This window comes from Eurosta solidaginis, chromosome 4 (assembly GCF_040869045.1).
Source record: "Eurosta solidaginis isolate ZX-2024a chromosome 4, ASM4086904v1, whole genome shotgun sequence".
NCBI classification, from domain to species: domain Eukaryota; kingdom Metazoa; phylum Arthropoda; class Insecta; order Diptera; family Tephritidae; genus Eurosta; species Eurosta solidaginis.
The window spans coordinates 243,331,580-243,357,624 of NC_090322.1; the positions used below are offsets into that span (position 1 = coordinate 243,331,580).

General features: G+C 36.0%; 1 protein-coding gene and 1 pseudogene across 1 annotated transcript in view; one reads left to right on the top strand and one right to left on the bottom strand.

The window, feature by feature from the left end:
• Window positions 1-20,437, top strand: part of LOC137251176 (uncharacterized) — a 240,619-nt gene extending 220,182 nt beyond the window's left edge. Inside the window, exons 6-7 of the mRNA XM_067785335.1 lie at window positions 10,531-10,941; window positions 17,691-20,437. Coding sequence (XP_067641436.1) covers window positions 10,531-10,941; window positions 17,691-19,470 — 2,191 coding nt within the window. The 3' untranslated portion in view covers window positions 19,471-20,437. The remainder of the gene's footprint in view (window positions 1-10,530; window positions 10,942-17,690) is intronic.
• Window positions 4,777-6,436, bottom strand: LOC137247795 (uncharacterized; annotated as a pseudogene).
• Window positions 20,438-26,045: the final 5,608 nt, after the last annotated feature.

Genomic DNA, 26,045 nt, shown 5'->3' on the forward strand with positions numbered 1-26,045 from the left:
CTGCAGAAGTCGCAGTGTATCCTCCGACTTCATCACGCATGGTATCCATACCTTAACTTTTGGTACCGTGGGGATTTGCGCTTTATCCACCACCTCAAACCGCGCGTTCGTGCCTTGCCTTTGGAGGTTTGGAACGACTTCCTCCAGCCACCGCAAGCTCGCGATGTTGTCGCACGCTATCATCTTCACACCATTATACCATCCCCCGAATCAAAGGTTGGAAGGGGCTTACTTGGTTGTTCCCGCATCATCTTAAGCATTAAGCTAATAAGCTCCCTTTCCACAGATCTCCACCTTTCAGTAGTCATTTGTCCGAACGGACTGCTACGATCAACCAGCGCCACAGTCAGTGACTGCTTTGCCACATCACTCATCTTCTCATGAAAAGCAGGAGTCTTAGTGTTATCTCCCTTTGGAACCTCCGAGAACACCGGAGTCTTCGCGTTAACTCCCTTTAGCGCCTCCGAGAAAGCCGGAGTCTTAGCGTTATCTCCCTTTGGCTTATCTCCTACTTCCGTAGTTGGAACTTCCCTCTGACTGGCAGCTTTCGAGGTAGTTGCTACCTCGCTATTGGAACCCATCTGTCTTACAGCTTTGGGCCTACTTGTCTTGTCTATGCGACTGCCCTGCCTCGCGGCTCTAGGACTGGGTCCTTTCTGCCTCTTGAAAGCAGGCTTGTCGCCTTCTGCCGAACGTTGCCTCTTCATTCTGCCATTCGACGCTTCTTCCTCCTCGTACCGGTTGCAGAACCGAGGGTTTCTCGCAGCAAACCTTTTGAACTGCCTTCGACCTACTTCTACCGCTTCATGGGACCATTCCAAGCGCTCGATCTCCACTTCTGTTGGGTCGACCACTGCTCCCAAGCGTTGTACAATTCTTAGTGCTGCACGGTACTGCGAGAGAGCTCTTTTACTTCCTCTGCTCCGTACCCTTCTCCACTCTTCTACTCCGTTTTCATTTGTGTGCTTCTCCAACACGGAGTTCATTGAATCAGCACTACTCTCGCTCCCCGAGTCCGACGCATCGCTTAATTCGTATTTGTCGTCCTTGGATTGCGACTCAGTCCTCCTCTTTACATCCTCCTTATTACATTCAGGTAATGAGTTGTTCATCTTGGTCGTACGACCACCTGCCCGACAAGGCGGGCTCAGCGGTCCAGTATTATATACGGGGAAAGAACCGTCCGCCACAGCAGCGCCCCTTACTGCGGTAAGGCCATAACTACTTCCCGAGATGGCCCGGTATCGGGAAGGCTCCGTTCGAATACAGCCGAATTTATCCCCTGGCTGCAAATCGTCCAATAGGCACGGTCCGCATAACACCCTGGATTAGGGGGTTGGCAGTTCTTGGTCACCGACATCCCGCCGCCCTCCTATGAGGCGAAACGGCGTAGATGTCAGTCCTAAACAGCTCCGCCTCATAGTCGGGCGCTATGGAGTTCGGCTAAGCCCTCACACCAACGACAAGGTGCCTACCCTAGTGAGGGAGTAATGAAGAGTAATTTATCAAAAATAAATTATATACATTTTATTTTGTTTCCGCGAAAATACTGTAGTATTGGAATCTTACACTTGATAACAGTCAAAGAACCACAAGTTGGGGCGATCATTTTTTTTTATATATAATTGCTCAAATTTCAATCAGTTTCTTCAACCCTTTTGTAATTTCAGACTTGTTAGGGTTAGGGGATCAGAATATACCCGCGGTAGGTATGCCTGTCGTAAGAGGCGACTAAAATACCAGATTCAAGGGGCTGTGTAGCGCAACCTTAGGTTGCCAGCGCAATATATAGCTTCTCCAAACCCAATTGTCAACCTCACCTATCCGCGGCGAATCCTGTTTCACTAACAGACGAGGCTCTGGCGACCCCAAGCTCCTCATGGAACTTGGTTGGAGAGGGGGAGGGAATGGCCTGAAGGTTTAATGTGGCCACATAAATCGTTCCCGAGATGGTCGGGCTAGCACCTTAATGGTGCTATGGTACCGGAGCGTACCGGATTTGTATCCGGCAAAGGACCATCACATCGATAACACTCCCCAAAGCTTTCGGGGAGCAACCTTATCGCTACAACAACAACAACAACGATCATTTTTTCAACTTAAAAAAATTCCCTCTTTTGCTGACTACACAATGATTATCAAGTTTAGTCACTGTTTTGTAACACCTCTTGAGATTTTGGAGGTATGCTAGTTATCAAGATGAGCTCTAATGGTACTCAATACCAAATGCCTGTTGGACATATTCGACGCCATTTCGAGCGAACGCAAATCACCCATAGGATAACTAGAGTTGGACACTGCCAGATCGGCCGCTTAAGCTCAGCTTAAACTTGAGTTAAAGTAGACAGAAAAACTGCACAATGAGTTTAAGCGTAGTTTAACTGACAAACTGAGTGGAACTTGTACTGAAAAACCGGGCCTAAGTTACACATATTATTTTTTTTTTTTTTTGTTTTGATAAGCTTCAACTAAGCGTCCATAATATAGATATGAAGACAGTAAAATAATGAGATTATCCACATATTTGCTTAGAACGCTTTATGCTCCGTCAAACTAATAATACAAATTGCACTTTCCGAACAATTTTGCACATTTACACTAAAATACGAACATGTCATTTGTTACTACTAAAAAAATGGTACGTCCGGAAAAGAACGTCCGAACGTTCAATTCGATTTTCGACCAACAAAAGTTTTGCATTTTAGCATTGTATATTCCTTTATATGCCGTTCCTTCAACAATTTCATGCAGCATAAACGATTTCGCTAAACTCTAAGAAAATATTATGTCAACTAAAATATGAGGTACGTTTTCGTAACGTCCGAAGAGCAAAATTAAATCGCGATAAAGTAACTATGCATAGGTTTCGGAAAATATTTGTCAATGGAATGGAAAGTGGTCTACACATTTCGTTTATAACACAAGATAATTTTCTTATCCAATACCTTCTATATTTTATACCCAAAAATGTGTGCAAGAATGGAACGTCCGCAACGTTGGCAACACCCATGCCTTTTTGTGTCCCTCTAAACCGTCTGAGATTTTTTTTTTATTTTTGTGCCAGCTAATCGGGAGATATGTATTGCTGAAAATTTCGTAATATTTTTTTGTAACAACTTTTTTTAATAGCATGATTTAAACTTGTTTCCAATTTTATAAATTTTTCGTGAATATTCTCAAAAAATTTTGCAAAAATTAATCCTCATAAACATATGTTTAATTATGAAATTTAAAATCCATGATTTCAGAAGTCAAACGTTTTTCGCTTTTCTCTTCGATTTTTTTTATACGAAATACAAATTTACGCCTAGCTTCGTTAAGTTTTATTATATAGCTAGCGGACCCCGTTGCACTTCGTAGCAACCAACCAAAAAAAGAAATGAAAGATTACAAATTTTTTTTATGAAATGAATGCATTGTATTTCAAAATTATTAATGTCAATCCAAAACATTTGGATATACAATATTTTTAGTTTGCCCATTGGCCTTTTGAGCAGGCCACGTATAGCTGTCCATGTGAAAAGCACGGCTCCTCCAAATTTAATCCGCATATTTGAAGCGTCTGTCCTTGTGCCTTATTGATGGACATGACAAATGATAGACGCACTGGGAATTGCAAACGCTTAAATTCAAATGGCATTTCTGTTGGAATCAGTGGAATACGTGGTATGAGCACAATTTAATTTTTCGCTGTTCCGGTCAATATTGTCGCTTCAATTAAATTCGGCATCAATTTTTTTACTACTAATCTTGTACCATTGTACAGTTTTGGTGCATTTAAATTCCGCAGTAAAATAATTGATGAGCCAACCTTTAAATTCAAATAATGCGGTGGCATACCAGGTGGTTCCAATGAATTCAAAAATTCAATTGGATAATTCACTGCATCATCTGCATTCATTGCGTTATCAACAGATTTATATGATGTCACTGCACCTGCCAATTTTTCTTGAATCTGATAATTGATTGTAACCAATTGTGATTCCTGTAATTTTGAACAATATTTGGAAACACACTTTCAATCAACTCTTCTGTTGATTGGAGGATGGTACAGAAATTGTTCGGCAATGTAATCAATCCATTTGTATTATCGACTCGAACTTTTCCATTGCCAGTATCTAACAATTGCTTCGAGAACCGATCTGCAGATTGGTCGTTGTGGAATTGAACGCGCATATTTATGTTCAATGTCACATGTCGCCATAGAAGAGAAGAGAAGACTTTAAACATGCGTTGATCTCATCCGCCGGTGTTGATCGTGGAACCACAGGCAATATTTGTCGAAAATCCCCTGACAATAATATTAATGCACCACCAAAAATTTCTTGATTCTGACGTAGATCTTGCATTGTACGGTGTAATGTTTCCAGCGATTTTTTATGCATCATTGTACATTCATCCAATAGAATAATTGCTGCTTGTTGTAAAATTTTTGCCATCGCAGAATTTCTTGAAACATTGCACGTGGGATGTTCAATCACCTGTTAATTTGAAAATAATTACATTTTAATTAATATGGATTAAATTTTAAAGTGATCAATCAATAAATATAAGCATACCTGCACATTCAACGGCAATTTTTATGCCGAGTGCACTGTTCGTCCACCATCAAATAGAGTAGCAGCGATTCCCGACCAAGCAAGTGTCAATGCAATTTTTCGTTGCGATCGAATGGCTGCCAAAATGAGTGATATCACAAATGTTTTTCCCGTACCACCAGACGCATCCAAAAAATATAATCCACCGACTTCATTTTGTACCGCTTGGATGATGGTATCATAGACATAGGATAGGAACATTCAAATTCACAAATGTTTGCAATTCATTGGGATCATGCTGTTGTTCACGTTGCAATTCTCGATCAAATAAATTATGCATTGGACGATTGGGTGGTGACAAACCGAATTGCCCTAATCCTTTATTTGCAATCGTAAGGCACATATCTTCAATCGCTAACAATGCCTCATTATACATTTCAAAAGAAATCAGCAAATCAGTGTTTCTTATTATCGAATTATATTTCTTATTATTTTTCTCCAATTTTTTCTTTATTTCTTTCTTTAGTTGTTTGATTTTGTATACCTTTGTTTGTGAAATTATTTTCTTTTAATTTAGGGTTGTTATTTTATTTAAGTTGTGTTAGATTAGGTGTTTATAGAATTATAATTGCTGGCTGATCATCAAATTCTAATTATGCTTTATTAGGAGGATTACGGGCGGTTGCCCAAACAATTTCTTATGAAGTTAGAATAGTTTTAATTTTATTGTCTTTTGTTTTTTTAATTGGAAGATATAATATTTTTCAATTTTTTTATTATCAAAAATATATTTGATTTTTAGTAATTTCTTTACCTCTTAGATTTGTTTGATTTTGTATTTGTTTAGCTGAAACTAATCGGACACCTTTTGATTTTGCTGAAGGTGAATCTGAATTAGTTTCTGGATTTAATATTGAATATAGAAGAGGTGGATTTGCGTTAATTTTTATAGCTGAATATTCTAGAATTTTATTTATGAGAATATTATTTAGAGTTATTTTTTTAGGTTGTGATTTATTTAATTTTGTGTTTTATTTAAAATTAGTATTTATTTCTTTTGTATTTATTTGAGTTCGTGGTACTTTACCTCGGTTTCTTTATGATAAATTAATATATTTAGCTTGAAAGTGTTTTTTACCAATTTCTTTGAATTGTTTATTATTTTTTATTGGATTTAAGTTGTTGTTGTTAAATTTTATTTAATTAATTTTGACGCATTCGAATCAAATAGTCTTCTGCCATAAAATCTGTGTTTTTATTCCACAATTCAAGAGGATTTGAAGAAAACATGTTGACACGATTATGGCATATAAGATACGTATTTGATGTGGAGAAGAAGCAATCGATGCATCGTGAAGCGTTAAATCCCAATGCGCATCATTTTCAAGCAAACCTAATTGCTCGCATGCTTCACGATAAGTCATACATAAATGACCATTCACTCTTCGCATATGTTGAAATGAACGTGGCCCAACAACATTTACTAACAACAATCGCAAATAATAACATTCTGCATTGTTTGAATGAACTGTGTACAATCTTCCCATGGTATCTGCAAAAAACACCCGGATGGCCATCAAAAGGTGTTCCTTGTTTACGTCGTTGCCATTTCTTTGCAGTCCAAGTGAAATAATGCGTTACATCTGAATACAGCAACGTTCTGGCAAAGTTATCGCTTTCGCACAATTGCAAGAATGCAGTTAATGTTGTTGCTGGTGGTTGTGCTGCTCTCTGCTGTACATTTGCATCGGTAAAAGACACACCCTGGCCATTTTCAAGATGAACAGCCAAATGAACCACAGCAGGATATCGCTCATGAATTGGAAATGAATAAGTTCTCCAAAGAGCTTCATTAGTGCTAATGTAGCGCCCCATTTGATATTGTGCGATTTCATCATTTTTATATATATAGATTTTCAAATTTTGAATTTTTTCTAAAAAAAAAAATCATAACTCAAGAATGGCTAAACCGATTTGGGATTTCAAAATCAACTAACCATCATCTCTCCTTCCTGTATCTTTCCTAAAAATTTCATGGCAATCTTTCTATCCGTTCTCGAGTTATTGAGTGACAATCAAAATGTACACTTCTTTTTATATATATAGATTTCATAGGTTTTAGTATTTTTTTAATAACCTGAAGAAACATTTTTTAGATTTGGGCAGTTTTTGGTATTCCTTGTTTTTAATAAAATTTCTGAAAAAAAAATAAATATGAAATTTTATTTTATCATTTCGAGTTTTGAGAAACATAATACCTGGATTTTTTTTTTTTTCTTTATTCATTGGATATACGTATACAATAATACATATGCATTCTTAAAAAAATTAAATTTTTGTGTGAGAATTTAGCTCAGATAATTAACAATTTCTACGCATACCGTCATGCAGTTGCTATTCAATTATATGTAGAGAAAAAAATAAAAATAAAAATAAAAATAAAAATAAAAGATATTTAATGGTATATAAAAAAGCAACACAAATTGATAAATACAGTAGAGTTAGTATAAAATATCAATCAATCTTGCCAATAAATGCTACTTTGGACTAGGTAGGCAATTGAAAAGTAAAGTCCTCTCTCGGCGAACGAAAATCATACTCTACAAGTCACTTATCGTACCCGTCCTGCTATATGGGGCAGAAGCATGGACCATGACAACAGCAGATGAAGCGGCTTTGGGAGTGTTCGAGAGAAAAGTTCTTCGAAAGATTTATGGACCTCTACGCGTTGACGATGGCGAGTACCGAAGAAGATTTAATGATGAGCTGTACGAGCTATACGCAGACATCAACATAGTCCAGCGAATTAAAACGCAGCGGCTGCGCTGGCTAGGCCATGTTATGCGAATGAAAGATGATGCTCCGGCCAAGAAAGTGTTTCTATCGGAACCCGCCTATGGAAGCAGAGGTAGAGGGCGGCCCCCACTCCGTTGGAAGGACCAGGTGGAAAACGATTTAAACTCCCTTGGTGTGACCAATTGGCGCCGGTTGGCGGAGCGAAGGAGCGACTGCCGCGCCTTGTTGGACAGCCATAATCGTTTAGACGGTTAAGCGCCAATTAAGTAAGTAAGTAAGTATAAAATATAAGGTTTTGGTTTCTTTTAATGTTTGATTAAAAGATAAAAGAGAAAGAAAGGATTTTTTAGCACAGTTAATTAAATGCATTGTATCATGAATATTGGTCGATACTGAATTCGTGTCTTTGAAGTAACAACAGAATCACTTCACGTTTAAAAGTGATAATGTTGTGAGATGTTTTAATATACTCTGGTAGTTTGTTGAACAGTTTCACACCATAATTGCGTAATGAATTTGCACTTTTTCCTGTTCGAAAGAACATGGTTCTGATACTCGTTACCTAACGCAGACTATATACTGAACGATCTATTGTATTGAGCTGAAGGCTATGCTTTATAAGATTATTTTTGATCTTGAAAACCACTAATAGTGTTTGCAGAATACATATTTGTTTAATAAGATTTTTAAAATTTTTTCGTCAACCGTTTTTTTTTTTTTTTTATTAAAGGAGTTTGGTAATATCAGTCGAATAAAGTCAAATATTTCTTTGTCAAAAATAAAAGGCTTGGTGAAATAATCTTATGTAAACAAATTCGGTGATAAGCAACTGTACTTACCGGTTTCAAAAAAGCCAAGCAACATTATGTGTTACTTCACCGCTTAGGTGATTTGGGTCGTGTTTTGCCACCTCATAGCGAACAGACGCTGTATGCTTCGACAAGCCCTAAAGCCGAGAAAAGATCCCCAAAATCGTCCAGTCTTTCTACCGCAACACTGCTACAATAGAAGTAACCGTTCTAAAAAGTTACCGGTTACAGAAAAATAACTGGTTCCACAAAACGAACCGGGTCTAGAAAAGTAGTAGAATTCAAAAAATTGCAGAAAAATAACAAGTTCCAAAAAAGTGACCAAATACAGAAAAACCAGGTTTCTAGAAGGTAAGTGTTCCAAAAACATAAGGGAAAAATATCCAAAAACTCATCGGTTCCACAAAACTAACCTGGTAAAATAAGTAAGGTAGGGACTATCTTAGGCTGTGCTGAATACTTCATACCTTTGATGAATGGAGCAAAGCAATAGTATTATCTCATTCATTACCACCGAATAAACGGCTGTATAAGATGTGTAATATAAAGGAAAGAGATTTACAAATGCAACATTTTCTATAAAATATAAAAGCTGGCCAAATTTCATCAAGATATCTCAAAAGTTCAGGAACTGGTTTGCGCTCAAACAGACAGATTGTTAAACTGATAAATTCGGTATACTTGGTGGTGGGTCTATATCTTCTCCTTTAAGGCCTTAAAATTTTGAAATTCGTGACAAGTAACTGGTTTGAAAAAATTGTTAGGATGTCCGAAAATTAATGCTTTAAAACTGTAAAAGGTCGAGTAACTGAGCACAAAATAATACTAACAAGTGAAAAGTTTTACAATGATATAAATTTTATTTAACCACTTATTGTTAATTATTTTAAAAATTAAATACACGACTATGCATACTATTTACATATTTTCATATTGCAATGAATTTAAGGAAATCCCGCTTATTTGAAACCTTCTGCTGACGTTACAATCGCTAAACTGTTGAATAAATCATTACAATATTCAGTATTGCAAACTGGTCTTTATTTAGATTACTTTGGGAGTAGTACTTCACGATTATACTTCACAACCAATAGCGTATTTAAATCAAAACTGAATAGTTATTTCTCAGCTTGCGCTGCTTTTATACTCTCTGTTGCCTCGTCCGCATATATATCCAAAGGTCTAGGCGATTCACCTTCTAGAAGTGTTATATCTCCTGCTTGGTAATTTAGTTGTATGCGTTTGTATGTGTGAGTAACTACTTCGGCTGTGTGAGATATCTCTTCCTCGCATTCTATATAAGGGTGGCTGCTTTATTTTTGTTGTGCATTTATTTAGAAGCAGCTTAGTGATGCTAATATTCGTCACAATATATTCGATATCAAGGTAAATGAGCTGGTATTTACATTTGGTGTGGTGATGAAAAGTGTCATACCTTCTTCTGTTTCTAAAAAAATAAATCAAATTTTTTAAAAATCACGAAAAATTTTTTCACAGAGCACAAAATGGTGCTTGCGTTGCACTGAAAGAAAAAAGCTACAAAAATTGGACAATTTAACCGTAATTTCTTAAAGTTCTTACATACATAAGTGTGGCTTCTTGCTGTTTTTGTTGTTTTGATTACTTACTAACAGCATAGTGATGCTAATATTCGCCACAATATGTCACCGTAATTTCTTCCGGTGTGCAACGAAGTAGGTGATGGCAAATACCTCGGTAGGATTAGTTGGCATGGAAAATCCCATACGTACTAACCTGCAGAAATTCGCTTACCAAAGTACCTCATTGATGAAAATACACCCTGTTGGTAAAAACTAATCCGAGGGAGCTTGTTTTCAATTTATGCTACCGACTATCAGTGCTATAATGCTTTATTTGCAAACTTTCTAGACTGTCAAACGGCATTTTTCGACTGAACGAAGCCTAGAAAGTCAGTGTAACATTCATCTCCATGTTGAGAATCCACCCAAAGTTCAAAAGAAGGAGTGGAATTCAATTTCCATTGAATTTCTCGCTGGATATCAAACTGTGAGTGCAGAGCAGGATTTTGTACAAATACAAGGTCAGATTTGTAATTACCGTTAATGATGTGCTATATCAAAATAGAATATAATCTCCCAATTATTTGCAGAGAGCTCATGCTTGCCTTACTTTGTGTTAGTTACGAGCATAGCAATTAATTGCGGTCTTCGCTTAATTTAGTTCCTGCAAAATGTAATGGCCTTTGTAGCTTTTCATCAAGCAAAAGTTTTGTTGTTTTTCCTTTTTTAAATAAATGTATGTTATTAAAAGTAAACGATTTTATTAAAGAATTTCCTGGAACTCTTTAAGTAAACAACTTATATATTGTTTTACCGCATCTCTTTTTTCTCTCTCATTCTTCACAGCAACTCATCGGCCTCTTCGGTGGGTGGTAGTGTTGGTGCAACCATAACCACAACTTCGGGCATTGGCTCGGCCCTTACGACTCATACAAATGGTGGCAGCAGTAGTGGTGTTGGTCATCATCATACATCACCCTCTGCCTGTTCGGGCACAAAATCACGTTCCTATGACTTGTACAGCGCTGAGTTGGATGTTTATCGTGAGAAACGTAAGCAACGTAACTTTGGTAGTATGGCTGCGACACAAGTGGTGTGCGTTTGTCCTTTGATGATTTTACGTTTTGCACGTCTTTCTATGGAAGAAACCTACGAGAATCAGAAGCATTTTGACTTTACGTATTTGATGTTTGTATGGATTGCATTTTTGCCCACATTAATTTTCCCATGCATTTATGCATCACAAATATTACCAAGGTAAGAAATAGAGAATTTGAAAGATATTTGTGCGGTTTTAAGTGTGAATGTTATGTGTGTGTGTAATAAACGAAAATAGTTCAAAAATAAACTCGTATTGGTTCAGTTTAGGTTTCGTTGCGTGGTAGCCAGCCTGGCAGAGGAAGCCAGGAAGGAAAACATAGAGCTCCGTTGTGATACCACAAAAGATAAAGGTGAACGATCTCGGCTCTCGGTAAGTTCTTCGGAGACTGTAGTGGGCCAAGACCGCCATCACTAGGCGAAAGCAGGACAGTGAAGTATGAAGATTCTCAAAGATTTCACGTCATCATTCTATACGACAGCTAGAGCAAGAGGGGTTTTTCAGCATATTGATATGCACCACATAAATTTTCATTAGACAATGACCCATAAAACCCTCAATTACCATTGAAAGCTGATTTTTCGGAACCCTGTAGCTCCAGCAGACCGCTTGCCATCCACTATCGGCCAAAAATATCTCTATACCGTGCAAGAGCTAGTGCCCGCCTAGCGTTTTCTTAACTTACTCTAGGCCTATTCATAGATTAACAGACCGTAGCTGGTCATGTGTACTCCGTATGCCCTACAACAATCTACATTCTGTTCCATTCTACCCGTGCAGGCTAGGAGGTAAGCGTGATCATTTTTAGGTGTTTTGCTATGTCCTGGGACCCATCTTATAATAATATTAAAAAAGTTCCACGCAACTGCAAGCGAGATTAAGAATTTCCATGTCACACTCGATCGCACCTCAGTTGAACTTACGGCTTTAATAGCTGCTTGGCTGTCGGAGTAGATGTTAAATTTTAGCACTGAACAGAATCCTATCCACAGCACCTTTAATAGCGGCAACCTTCGTTTGTGTTAGGCAAGTAAAACTTGCGGCTTAGAGCGATCTCCTGACAAAAATCCGCTCATCCAACCTTTCGTCCAACTTCGACCTATCTCTGAACAAGTCCACCAGTTCACTGATCCATTCCTTTCCCCACTCATCTTTCCAGAGGATGATTGTTCTGAAGCTTCCAAAGGGGCAGTCCTTCTTATTTGGGATAGAGAAAGATCGGCTTCACTACCATGTTATAAAGACAGATCGACGAGTGCCCCTGCAACATTCAGGGCAAACGAGGTCTTCTTAGCCCTTTCCCCCACATTTGCTTTCCCGGAAATTTTGTTGTCCAATATAGTCCGCAGACACTTAGCCCTTTCAGAAAATACCGGCGTTATTCCCCCAAACGAGGGTGTTGTAAAAGTTGTTATTTTTTTGCAATCATTCCAGAAGAAAATCAAATTCTTTGAAGCGCCAATGGTAACAAGAAAAGTTTACTCAGCTTACTAAATAAATATTGGCATGCAATAAATAATGAAAAGAGCAAGCAAATGAAGCTTATGATGGTAAACAATTTGTTGGTATTCGTTTATCAATTGTGCTACTTTACGTATTAGCTGATGATGTTTATTCGTGTCTAAAGATTGATGGATGATGTTGGTATGTTGAGTTCCCACAGGCTATGATTTGGATGTCACTCCATTTCTTTCGCCTAAAAAATATTATGGAACATAATGAAAAACAGGTGCTAAAACCCCATATGGGGATGTCAAGAGCGCTTTAACCATGCGGTTTTCTTTAAATATTTGAAACAGGAAAAATAAATTGAAAGCATAAATTGAACGGAATAACTTACCAATGTATATGAAATGACGGATGTAGCATTATATTAAGTTGGAATTATTGGACGGAGTAACAAACCCGGAATTAGGTAATGGGAAGGAGTTATCACAGAAAGTTGGCTTTGTTGGCTTCTAATAAAGGATTAATCAAAATCAAATCCAACAATACCTGCATTGATACTAAACGCAATGCTAAATTTGTACACGGTTCGATACGCTGGATATAACCATTTGAATCATGGGAACATAAATATTCTGACTGACTTCTACATCGCCCATGGGAGGACACAGTACTCTTCATTTGACTTCGCCTCTTTTCCTTTGCCATGTTCTCGTATGGCAGGAATAGGTTGGAGAATTAATATTAGAGGAGAGCGTAGTGAAATAATTCTGTTGGGAGCATGAAAATTATGGTGACCTGATTACTGCCACCTTTTTCAGACAAAAGATTGTCGCTATTGACCAAGCGGTAGATCGGATGCTATATATTTTTTTATATAATTTTGATAAATTAATAATTATGCAAATAGAAATGCATGATATCGAAGACTGTCTTGAATTGCATCGAGCTAATTTTGATAAAAATTATCTGTGTGGTATAGTATAAAAATATAATTTTGCAATTATCACGCTGATCTGTTGGCCCAAGCAAGCATTTGCAAACTGAACGAAGCTGCCTTGGAAATCCACCAGCCGATTGCTTTCTTCTCCTAGACACGAAGACACAGAGCGAGTTAACCAAGCGGTGGGTTGATAATTGTTGGAGTGTTACCAGAGCAATTCTCAATGCGCATCCATGCAGTGCACCTTAGTTTGTAAGATAGTCTCAGATGTATTAGCGTTTGGTTATTTGTAACTTCATGCGTAGATATTTCGTCTTTACGAGGGCGAGGCTTGAGCTCTTAGTAGGAACGTATTCGCCTCTCCGTAGGAAGTATCTCTAAATTTTTTCTGCCTTATCCATCCATGATTATATCGCTGCCCAGAAATGGAAGGCTGTTTCATCATTATAGTAATACAACGTTCCCTAAAATATATACAGGGGGCAGCGATTTAATAAAGTGTTGAGGCACAATAGCAAAATAATTACGAATTCCATTACTAATTGCATTACCATTAACAGCATAATTATCAATATCAATACCAATACCATTAATCGGTATTTCGTCATCGGTAACATCGTCAAGATCAACGCCATGACAAGTACCAATACTATTTCCGATAATATTACCAATACCATTATCAATATCATTAACAATACCATTATCAACACCAATGCCCATATTAATAACAATGCAAATACCAATAACAATACCAATGCCATTACAAATACTTATACCAATACCAACACCAATACGCAGACCAATATCAATACCAACCAACACCAATACCAACACCAATACCAATACCAATACCTATACCAATACCAATACCAATAATAATCCCAATCCCAATACCAATACCAATACCAGTACTAATACCAATACCAGTACTAATACCAATACCAATATCAATACCAGAACCTGTACCATTACCATTACGAATAACAATACCAATAACAATACCGATACCAATACCTGTACCAATACCAAAGCCAATACCAAAACAATACCAATACCAACACCATTAGCAATTCCAATAATAATACCAATACCAATCCCAATGAAATAACTTTTCCCTTTACTAATACCATTACCAATTTCAATACCATTACCAATACCAACACCAGTGCCAGTACCAATATCAATATCAAAACTAATTTCAATACCAGTACCAATAAATGTATAATTACCAGTTTGTTTATCAACACTCATCACTAAGTTCACTTTAATCTCAACACAACATAAAGAACAAATAGTTTTAAATAACAAAACGAGTCTCAATGCCGATTCCAGAATCAGAATCTATATCATTACCGATACCAATATCATTTCAAATATCAACAAAGATACTCGTATTAATGCCAAAAATATTATCAATAAAAAACGTAACATTAAAACCAATTTTTTGAAAACATCCTCACAAAATATAACAAAAACATCAGTTAATACCAATAACAATATTATTGACTATTACACTGGTCAACAACATTTTTGTACATGGGTTGTGCGTATGTTTTTTTTATTGCTTTTGCACCCAGAAATAAGAATATAAACATAAAAAAGTTTTTGATTTGGTTTTGTTCGAAAAAAATGAGAAAAACGAAAAACATGAAAATTCATCAAAATTTGATATAGATTTGCTTTATTCTAGTATAGTAAGAATCAATTTAAGATTTATTCTTATAAATTTAGTTTTAGAATACAGTTTAAATGTTTAAAAATGATTTTTCCTGCTTTTCTTGTCATATTCGGTAACATTTTCTCTTATTAACGTCCAAATATAGTCGCCCATCATGCTTTCCGTATACTGGTCTTGGTAGCGTTCCTCAAACTCCATTATATCTTGATGGAATCGCTCCCCGAGTTCTTCTGAATAAGCTACCATATTATCTTTGAATTTATCCAGATGTGAATGTAACAGCGACATAGTTGCATCTTTAGCGACATTCCACATCCGATGGCGGAAAAATTCGTAATCATACCAGTTATCAGCTCATCATAATTTTCATCCCTATGATTTCCAAGAAAGCCATGAACTACTGTCTTAAAACTGTTACACGCTAGTTTCTCCTCATTGCTAAGTAGGCCCGGGAAAATATCGCAGGTCATAATTTTTATTATTTGAGGGCCAACAAAGACTCCAGCTTTAATTTTCGCCTCTGACAGCTTTGGAAAAAAAGTCTGCAAATATTTGAAAGCTTTAGACTCAGTATTAATATCCTTCACAAATTGTTTAATAAGGGCCAATTTAATATGCAATGGCGGCATCAATGTATTTTTAGGATCGACAATTGCTTCATGTTTAATATTAAATCTTCCCACTCCATACTCAGTACGTTCAGGCCAATTTTTTTGGCGATAGTGGGCGGCATCATTTCTGCTATCCCATAGGCAAAGATAACAGGAATGTTTGGTATATCCACCTTGCATTCCAGTAAAAAAACAAACCATCTTGAAGTCTCCAATAACTTCCCATTTGTATTCCGTATATTTGATTGTAGTTAATAGCATTTTAATACTGTCATAATTTTCTTTGAGATGTATGGAATGTGCCAGTGGAATAGATGGAAATTTGTTCCCGTTGTGTAGTAGAACTGCTTTTAGACTTTTTCTTGAGCTGTCGATAAAGAGGTGCCATTCATTCCTCTTCCTTACTGTAGAGACAAGAAAATTCTTCATGACGCTTTCCTTGCCGAGATATTCGAACATCAGAATTAAGTAAATTTCGTTGTTTAAGCCGCGATGCTAATATCTCTACTTTGTCTTTTGATAGATTTACGTATCTTATTAAGTCATTGAGATCTTTAGAGTCGATTGGATGTGGTATTCCTGGTTCCAATTGAGGAACAAATTCGGAATGTACGGATGCAGATGAACCCGGTGTTTGAAAGCTGCCTTGAGGGAATATTTGCTTTTCCAAAACAGGTGGATCAGGTACAGGATTTTGTTCCGAATGTGATACTGGAGCGGATGTCGATGGTAGTTCCGGATATATTGTTTTCCTTAAACGTTTCACTTTCAGTGGTTTCACTACACAAAAATAGCAATCAGTGTCATGATTACTCGGTTCCCTCCAAATCCTCGGCACTGCGAACTTCATGGCTCTTTTCTCACCCTGGTACCAAACTATAATAAAACGTAAAGCATTTCATAACAATTTCAGTTATTATGTAGATATATGTATATATATATATGAAACAGTTAGTACAATAAAAAAGAGAAAATAAACTTACGCTCGAGAATGCTTCTGCAAGAGTTACATGAAATATGTGGAGCCAATTTTTTGTCCTGGTTTTTAACAGGTAGACCGAAGTAGGCTAGGTAGGTCTCGCAAATCCTTGTGTTTTTAGTTCAATCAAACTTTTTTTGTCTTCTTTTAATACATTCGCCACATATATAGCAAAATGAATTAGCCGCTCGGTTACAACTTCTCGAAGACATCATTCCTCTGTGATATGCAAAAACATAGTGTCGCCCACAACGAGTGACCCAAGAAAGTACAGCTTCTTAAAAAAAATCTTACTTACTAAAACGCTATCAGATAGCTGTAATGCTTTATTGCTAGGCCTGCCAATCCGTCAGTAAAAGTTTCGATGAGTTTCTTAATATGTACTTAACGAATTGCCAAATCTACTTAAAATCATGTGTATCTGGGACCTTTTATCTCCTTTTTACTGTTTTTTTTAAGATGAGTATGTTGTGCTTTAAGTAGATCTTTTTTAGATGCATCGCTGCATCAGGTAGCTACCCGCCGCCCTCTATCGACCGAAATAGCGCGAAAGGACCTACATTAGCCTGGTGCAAAAATGCAAAATTTTCAAATCGTTATAACTTCTACAAAACCAAATATTTTTGATTCGTAATTGCATTTTTTTTTATAGAATTGAACATAGAATCCGAATATATAGGGCAACACCCATGTATAAAAAAAAAGATTTTTTTTTGTTGACCTGTGTTATCAAATAGCAGTACCAATACCTTTACGCATAGAACTATCGGTGCAAATATGGCCACAAAATCAAATATAGCAAAAATATCGATATAAAAATAGAAATTCCAATAACATTAGCATTACCAACGTCGATTACCATTACCATTACACTTACAATTTATTTCGTTTTAAGCGCCCTCAAATCCTGTGTTAATGCTATTTCTGCAGAAAAGTTTTCCGTCACTTTGACACTCTTCCGACGTGAACAAAAAACATTCAATTACTAAATACTCAACTGTTGGGTGAATTTGCGCCAGTCTGCCGTTAGCATCGTAAATTCTATATTTGATCCAAGTGAAATATTTATTTTAATTAATCTCAGCTATTTATGTAGTACGTTTGACTGTCGCATTGACTATGCGAATGTGTGTGTGTGCGTTCGCTTCGTCCTTTTCTCCTTTATAATAATCAACAGTTATTTTTATCTGATTTTATATTTATTCTATCCTCTATCTTTACGCCTCTACCCTTCTTTTGTAATTCAACAGAGATGAACAGGAACGGATACGCGGCTATTTCCGTCTATCAACAAAACGTTTCCATAAGTCACGAAGTGGTGGTGGTAGTGGCAGTCAAGGCGGTAGTGGTCATACGCCCAGCTCCAGGGAGGATTCGATTGAAAAGGAAGATAATACGAATCACACGCAAACTGCTTCAATACTGGTAAATAGAGAGGAATATCTGAATGGAGGCGATAATATTACGGGTACGGCTTTGGTGACACGTCACGAACTCAACAGAGCAGCCAAGTTTAAACAGCAGCAACAACAGCGACACAATAACAATCGTACGATGAGTGGCAGTAAGCACGAAACAGTTAATGGTGGCACAGGAGTTACGGGTGCGACGGTTGAAGAGAGAGGCTACGGAAGGCAATTGTCGACAAAGGATGGACGTGTAAAGAAGAATGATCCAAAAATCAAGATAATATCGGATGGTGGAAAGGGCAATAAGTACTCGCTTGCAGGTGTTGATGTTGGTGCCCCGGGCCAGCTACAACCGCCACGCACAACACAAAAGAACGGAAGTGTGTGTAGCAGCGGCAGTCGACGTGAGAGTGTAACCGGTGGCGGTGGTAGTAGTGTGGGTGGTGGTGGTGAACGTAAATTGACGCTTGGCTCGTTGGATAACTCATGCTCGAATATGACGTCGTCTACATATTGTAATGGTGCTAGTAGTTTGTTAGAGGATGAAGGTGATGCGAGTAATTTTGGTGATGGTGAAGACTCTTCAATTGTGAGTAGTATGTTTGTGCCGAGTGGCAGCGGTAGTGGCGGCGCTGGTGGTATCAACTATATGCAACACAAGAAATGGAGTCTGAGTGGTCAACCGCTATTGCATAATAAGGATTTATCTTTTAGTGATTGCAGCAGTTTTTCGCATATAGAAACGGCGAGTACGCTTGAGCGTGACCTTGAAATAATCGATATGCTCGAACGTGAACGTAGCATGGATCTACATGAGATGATTGAACGCGAACAACATGGCGAAACAGTTCGCATGACGGTGGGTGAACGTCGTAAACTGCCCGACATCGAGAAGATATATCAGCGCTCGCCAAAAGCGAAACTCGAACCGTACAGTTACGATATCTCTTCGCATGTCACGCCCACACCCTCAACGGCCACAGCCAAAGATAGCATGCAAAACTCGACGATGCTCTGCAGTGATACGTTACAAAAAACGAGTGGTGGTGGTACGAGTATTAGCAGTAGCAACTCGCACGAAGGTTACAGTAATGCATCAACGCTCAATGAGGTTAGCTTAGCGTCGCGGCTACCACGCGACGATGATCATGAAAGTGGCATTGATGTGGACGAAGATGTACCATCCGATTTCTTTGATAAATATACGCCAGGCTCAGCGAATGCTATGACTTATACAGGCAGTGGTGGTGGGGGTTGCGGCACAGCAACATCTGTCACACCCACTTCCGCCTACCAGTATCAGTACTCACGTCGTCTCAGCCGCAAGTCATCACATCATAGTCAAGGTTCTAGCTCACATCGCACATCGAAACGTGACAGTTTCAATTCATTGAATGGTACTGATTTGATAGCGGGCGCTTTTGGTGAGCTTGATCCGACGCAATCGTTATCCAAAATGTCTGTGGTGGAGGGACGTATGCGTCCGCGTAGTAGCGGGCGCACTTCAAGTTTTTCTTCCTCGGCGCGCAGTTCAATGAAATCACGTGATTATAGTCATGGTTCATCACACTCAGTGCATCCGGAATTGGATTTTAGGGAGAATATTTTCGCTGAACTGTGAAGAGGTAAATGTGAGTATGTGTGTTAGAGGACAAAACCCCAGAAAGTGTGGGGAAGTCAATGCAACTCTGGTCTACATAGAATTTTTATGGAACGCGAGCAACGAATCGAGGTTTGGCATAAGATTTAGTTTTTTGTAATGGACAAACAAAGTAATTAAGTAATGTAATGTAAGAATTAGATAGTAATTAAAGGAAAAGATGGTGAATGTACTTGTATGAATTTGTTATCCTATTGCTTTTACGTATATAGGGAGAGGTCTACGATTTATGAGGAGTGATACCAAATAAAGTTTTGATGGCGAGGAAAAGGCTTGAATTTACAATGTTTTCTAAGTTCGAGTTGTAATTAGCCTTTGTAAATTTCGAGCATCAAATGCAAAGAGATAAGCATAGGCTCAAAATATTTTAGGAAATGTAGGGTAAGAACGGGCATATTTGAAAGAGAACTGCAAAAATTACATTTTTTAAGTGAGTGAAGTATTTTTTTCTCATCTTAAGCCATCATTGTCGGAACCAAAGTAACTTTTCATTGTTATGGTATGAAGGGTTTGCCGGAATACTATCGGAATGGCTGTCTTTGGTTTGACCAAGTTTATTCCTTTGCCAGCTCGGCTATAGTAAGAATGCTCGGATTATTAGATTTAGATGTCACCCCTGGTAGCACGCCTTACTCATTTCACCAATAAGGCCCTGTAACTTTGTTCGGTGTTGAGCTGTTGGGTTCATTTATAGGGTAGCAGCGTAACTGTTGCTGATGCACTATTTTGTAATACTGAAGCTAGTCACACTATACTACATCGAATAAACTTTTCGTGGGCAAAACATCAATTGGCTAAGTTTCTACTTAATAGCGCAAAGATTTTACTAATGAATATTAAAAACGAATGAAGCATGCGATAGATTGGATCATCGAAAGGTGCTGCGTAGTAGCCAAAAAATTAAAAAAAGCTTGCTTGGATTACCAACGTTGCTGTCAGCCGGTATCCAATAACACTTTCTTCACTATGCACAACTACTGAGCTGCGCCGAAAATTCGCCTGACACAATTGTGCTGATCCATTTCGTTGGTGCCGGCGCTGGCTTCATTTTACAAACGTAAAAAAAGCGTACGGTAGGATGCAGTTTGGACAGGTATAAGTTTACCTAAATTGACATAAGGCCAATTACTTTGCTTCGCACCTCCACGTATTAAAATTTTAGAAACTGACGAATAACAGTTATGCTGCACTTTTTTCGATATATTTTTATGCAATCGAATGAGAGGAGAAATAAAGTCCTCTCTATCTGAAATACGTAGAATTTATTCAAATAAAAGTTTACAGAAAGTTGGAAATAAAAAATCGCGCGATTCCGATCTCATTGTAGTGAAAAATCGGATTATGTTCTGATCTATTGAGGATTCATTTGAAACAAGAAGAACTTATTCAGCTAAACTCTAACCCATCCTGTAGAAGTTTTTCGCTTTTGTGCTGATCTTAAATTTCTGTAAATGGCTATGGTCTCCTTACCGAAATCCTCACAAGGGCAAAGGGACATTTCCATTTATGGTCATTTAAAGTGGTCATAAGGACGACTTGTCTTATGTCATAACGACAATCGATATTTTGGCCGTTGACCTTTTGTCACCTACATCCCCTACAGTCAGGTTCCGGGCAACAATATAGTGTGAAGACAGTTCTACCCGTAGTAGAGACTCTATCCAACTCTCTGTCACCCAAAACTTTCTTTTGTTATGAGAAATACTCTTTCTCAGTGGTCACTTAATATACGGCTTGCCTTGAGCTGAGAACGAAAACGCGCTACGCGAGCTTTGTGGCTGATCTAATGCTAGTGGGCTGGGCAACCATGTTCTCGTTTGGTGAGAAATATGTGCCTCACATATCTGCACTTCTGCAGGTTTTTCACTTTAATACTAATCTACAACTATACGTACTAATAACCAAAGTCTTAAATTTTGGAAAGATGCGTCCTTGAAAACAACCTTGAAGTTGTAGGGTTGCAACTTGTTTCAAAAAAAAAATCTTACAATTAGCTCTACAAAAAAAATCAGCTTATCCATTTCTAGAAGATTTTTTTAATTAAAATAAGGATTATAGTACGCAAAGTACTACTAAAAAGAACGCAAATTCGGTGCTGTAGCGGCAAGAAGTGTGATTGTATGAGTCTTAAATCAACGTCCCTTCGCCCAATCGGTTAACGAATTGGTTTGTCGTGTCTAAGTCTGTTTTTTAAACGGATTTATTTAGGTTAGCATACGTGGCGTAGAGTAAAGTCTTTGGAAGGATTATGTATTGAGGACTTAGATTGTAACAAATTGTCAGGAAAAAGCCCTTGTAATAATGAGTCACTAAATGAACTAAATAGAATGAGAAATAATAGGAAATTAAATAAAGACTAAAAACTTGAAAATAAAATAATTAAAAAACATTTTTTAAGTTAAACGGTTTTATTGAAAACAATATTTACACGCAATAGTAATAATACTAAAAGCTAGAAAATAATTAGGTAGGTCCTAGGTACTAGTCATCACACTCCTCATCAATCTATGGCGTTGATCAGACAATTAAAAAAAAGCGTTGGACGCGTCAGCATAACCTGATTAAGATTCAGTTGGTCTTATATATGACTTCAATAGAAATTTGACGCGTCCAACGCTTTTTTTTAATTGTCTGATCAACGCCATAGATTGATGAGGAGTGTGATTACTAGTACCTAGGACCTACCTAATTATTTTCTAGCTTTTATTATTATTACTATTTCATGTAAATATTGTTTTAAATAAAACCGTTTAACTTAAATTTTATTTTTTAATTATTTTGCTATTTATGGATTTTTGACTGTACGTATACTTGAAAACAAGTTCTTTGTTCGGATCTAGCACTTGCGCTGTGCAGTAACATTTTGCTTCAACAGCTGATACAGCACTTGCGTGGTACGCAGCGACACCTCTGTTTAGCGTGGTGGAACTAAATATGTTTCAAACTTATTTGCGCAGAAGCTCTGCACATTATTCTGAGCATAAAGGACATGAAAAGAATTTAAGTAAACTGTCTGATTTTTTACGGAAACATTTTTTGTAATGCAATGAATGCAAAAAAAAATTAGCTTCTAAAAAAGATAAAATCAAGTTACACTAACTTGCTAATTCTAATTTATAGAATGTTAAAAATATATATAAATATAAGTAATTGTTGAGTTTTTGTCAATGTTAATGTGAAAGAACACATTTAAAATAAAAATAAAAATAGCAAACATAATAAGGGAGTTCAGGATTTTGTACAAATGGTGTAATATTTTTGCATAGCAAACTTTTGTAAAATATTTTTTAAAATACACGGCTATGCATTTGCTACGTCATGACAAATATGCAACACCAAAATCTGCAGTTATTTTTTTTTTTTAAATTTTTTTTAAAAGAAAATCAACAACTGTCAAAACCAAACTAAATATGCAAAAAAAAAAATTAAAATCGAAAAGGTTTATACACGATCTGTGGCTTTCACTTGCTATAGCAACGTTTCCAACATCAAATACACAAAATTCTGAACAGCCTTTATAGATATTTGTATTATTATTATTTTTATTTTATTAAACTTACAATTAATTAAAAGTTTAACATTATTATTGAGCAAAGCTACAAATGCTATCAGCTCTACTTATTTATAATAGTAATTGTCTACTTAAGATAAAATTGGTTGTGCAGCAGGTTTATATAGCGTGCAAACCTATGTATGTATGGGAGAATAAAAATAAGTAAGAATTTTATTTATATATCTGCGTGTGTATGCTTTTACATATGGGGCATTCCATCCCATTTCGACCAATTTTGAACCCGACCTCTTTAGAATTGGCTGAAAGTTTTTCTTCTTATTCTAGCTTACGAAAGACGTTTTTCAGAATTTTTTCAAATTTTTTCATCCAACTCAAAAAAAGTTATGAATTTTTAAAAAAACAGCGTTTATGTTTTCAAAATGCTATAACTTTTTCAAAAATTGACCGTTTGGGATCTTTTTTTTTTAATTTGTTTTTAAATGTACTTTTTGGAAAAAATACAAAAAAAATGTTTAAAGTTTTTTTTTGTAATTTTTCAGTTTTTCGAGATTATTCGAATTTCGCCATTTATTTATTTTTTTTTTGTTATAAAAAACTTCAATCAATTCTGCAACCAACCCCGCTAATCACGGAGTGGGCTGATTTTTTTTTTTTTTATTTAATTGAAAAAAATCTTTAAAAATTGTTTTGTATTTTTTTCGAAAAGTACATTTAAAAACAAATTTTGTAAAACAAAAAGATTCCAAACGGTCAATTTTTGAAAAAGTTATAGCATTTTGAAAACAAAAACGGTGTCCAGCTCAAAATAACCTATGAATTTTAAGAAAAAAAAAACGGTGTTTTTTTCAAAATGCTTTTCAAAAATTAACCGTTTGGGATCTTTTTTTTTTTTAATTTGTTTTCAAATGTACTTTTCGGAAAAAATACAAAAAAATTTTTAAAGTTTTTTTTTTCGGCCCACTCCGGGATTATTGGGGATGATTGCAGAATTTTGAAGTTTTTTATGAGAAAAAACAAAAAAAAAAAAAAAATGGCAAAATTCGAAAAATCTCGAAAAACTGAAAAATTACAAAAAAAAAAAAGACTTTAAAAATGTTTTTGTATTTTTTCCGAAAAGTACATTTAAAAACAAATTACAAAAAAAAAAGGATCCCAAATGGTCAATTTTTGAAAAAGTTATAGCATTTTGAAAACAAAAACGGTGTTTTTTTTAAATTCATAACTTTTTTTGAGTTGGATGAAAAAATTTGAAAAAATTCTGAACAACGTCTTTCGTAAGCTAGAAAAAGAAGAAAAACTTTCAGCCAATTCTAAAGGGGTCGGGTTCAAAATTGGTCGAAATGGGATGGAATACCCCTTATGTATAATGACTTTTACTGTCCTAAACGGTGATTTTTAAAGTATTGTTGAATTCGAAGATTTTTTCAATGTTGTCTTCTGAAGGTGTTATCAATATTTGTATCGTAGGTTCATTTCCAAAATATTTTCTTTTAAGACCTGCTATTGATGGGCAGTTGGTATATACTATGTGATCAAATGAAAGTATTTGTTGGCATCTGGTACATGTTGGAGGGCTTTTGTGACTTAGTAGATGTTTGTGTAGCAAGTGTATGTCCAAGACGAAGCCTAACAAAAGTTTTTATTTTATTTTTGCTTACATTGGAGGGGAAAGCAGGCGGATTCAAGTTAACCATGATATTTCTGTAGTGTCTATGCTGGTATTGCGACCAGTTGCTCATTGTTGTATGCTTGTTCAACTGTTTGATGAAGTTACGAAAGTCAATTTTTTCAACGGTAGGATCCGTAACTATATGGGCTTGGCAAGAGAACTTCGCTGCTGCATCGGCATGATCTAGATATTTGTACATACAACTTTTGCATAAAAAAAAAACTTTATTAAAGTGCTACATCTAATTAAAGTAGAAAAAGATTAAATCTTTAGTTTAAAAAACAAAACAATTGACGTCAATAGCATTTAAAAACTGAAAGATATACAAACAATTTTATATAAATATTAGTTAAGCATGTGCCAAGGTTTTAATTGCTTAACTACTTTATTTAGGTAATTTTTGTAAAAATATATAATTAAAAAAAACACTATTAGTTCAATAAGTTTTTATTAAGGTTTTGTAAATTATACATATGGTTATATTTAATTGTATTAAAATATCGTTGTGACAAAAAATTTCTTAAATACAAATAAAAACTCCGTATGTATAACTGGAAATATATTTGAAATAAACAAATAATTTAGATATACTATAACGGATACAAATATCTAAAAAATATTGTCCAATAATTATAAGGAAATTCAGGGTTTTGCGCAAATGGTCTAGCAGCATTGCATTTGCAAACTGATGTTGTATATTTACACAATATAATTACAAAATATTCGGCTATGCATTTGCTACGTCATTGCATATATGCAACACTAAAAACTGTAGCATATTTTCTCAACACAAAAAAGCAAATGTCAAATCAAAAGAAATTGTGCAAAGAAAAAATTTAAAACTCAAAAAGTTGTGCACGATACATAGCTTATATTTGCTATTGAGTTAAATCACGTGAACTGGACCCCCCATTTACCACTTGATCACAGAAATAAAGTCCATGTATTTTTTTCATAAGCAGGTGCCATGAAAAATTTAACCCCAAAATATTTTTAAAAAATTTTAATTTTAAGGTTACTTTTTTTTAAAAAGAAAAAATTTTTGGTACTTTTTGTTCAAAAATTAATTATAAATCAACCGTGAAAGATAAATTGATGAAACTTTGAGGGTTTATTTTTAAACGTTCATATTTTATTAAAATATTTTTATCTTAAAAAGAATTTTCTTATTATCACATTTTTAATTAACTTTGAAATTTTTAAAAGAAAATTTAATTGACTTCGCGGCCTCTGAATTGATATTCTTTTTATGAGTTACATGCGATATTTATTTAATATTAATATTCCTAAAGAAAATTTTGATGATCGCTATTAGTTTAAACAATATGAATTTTTTTATCACAGCACCTCTCA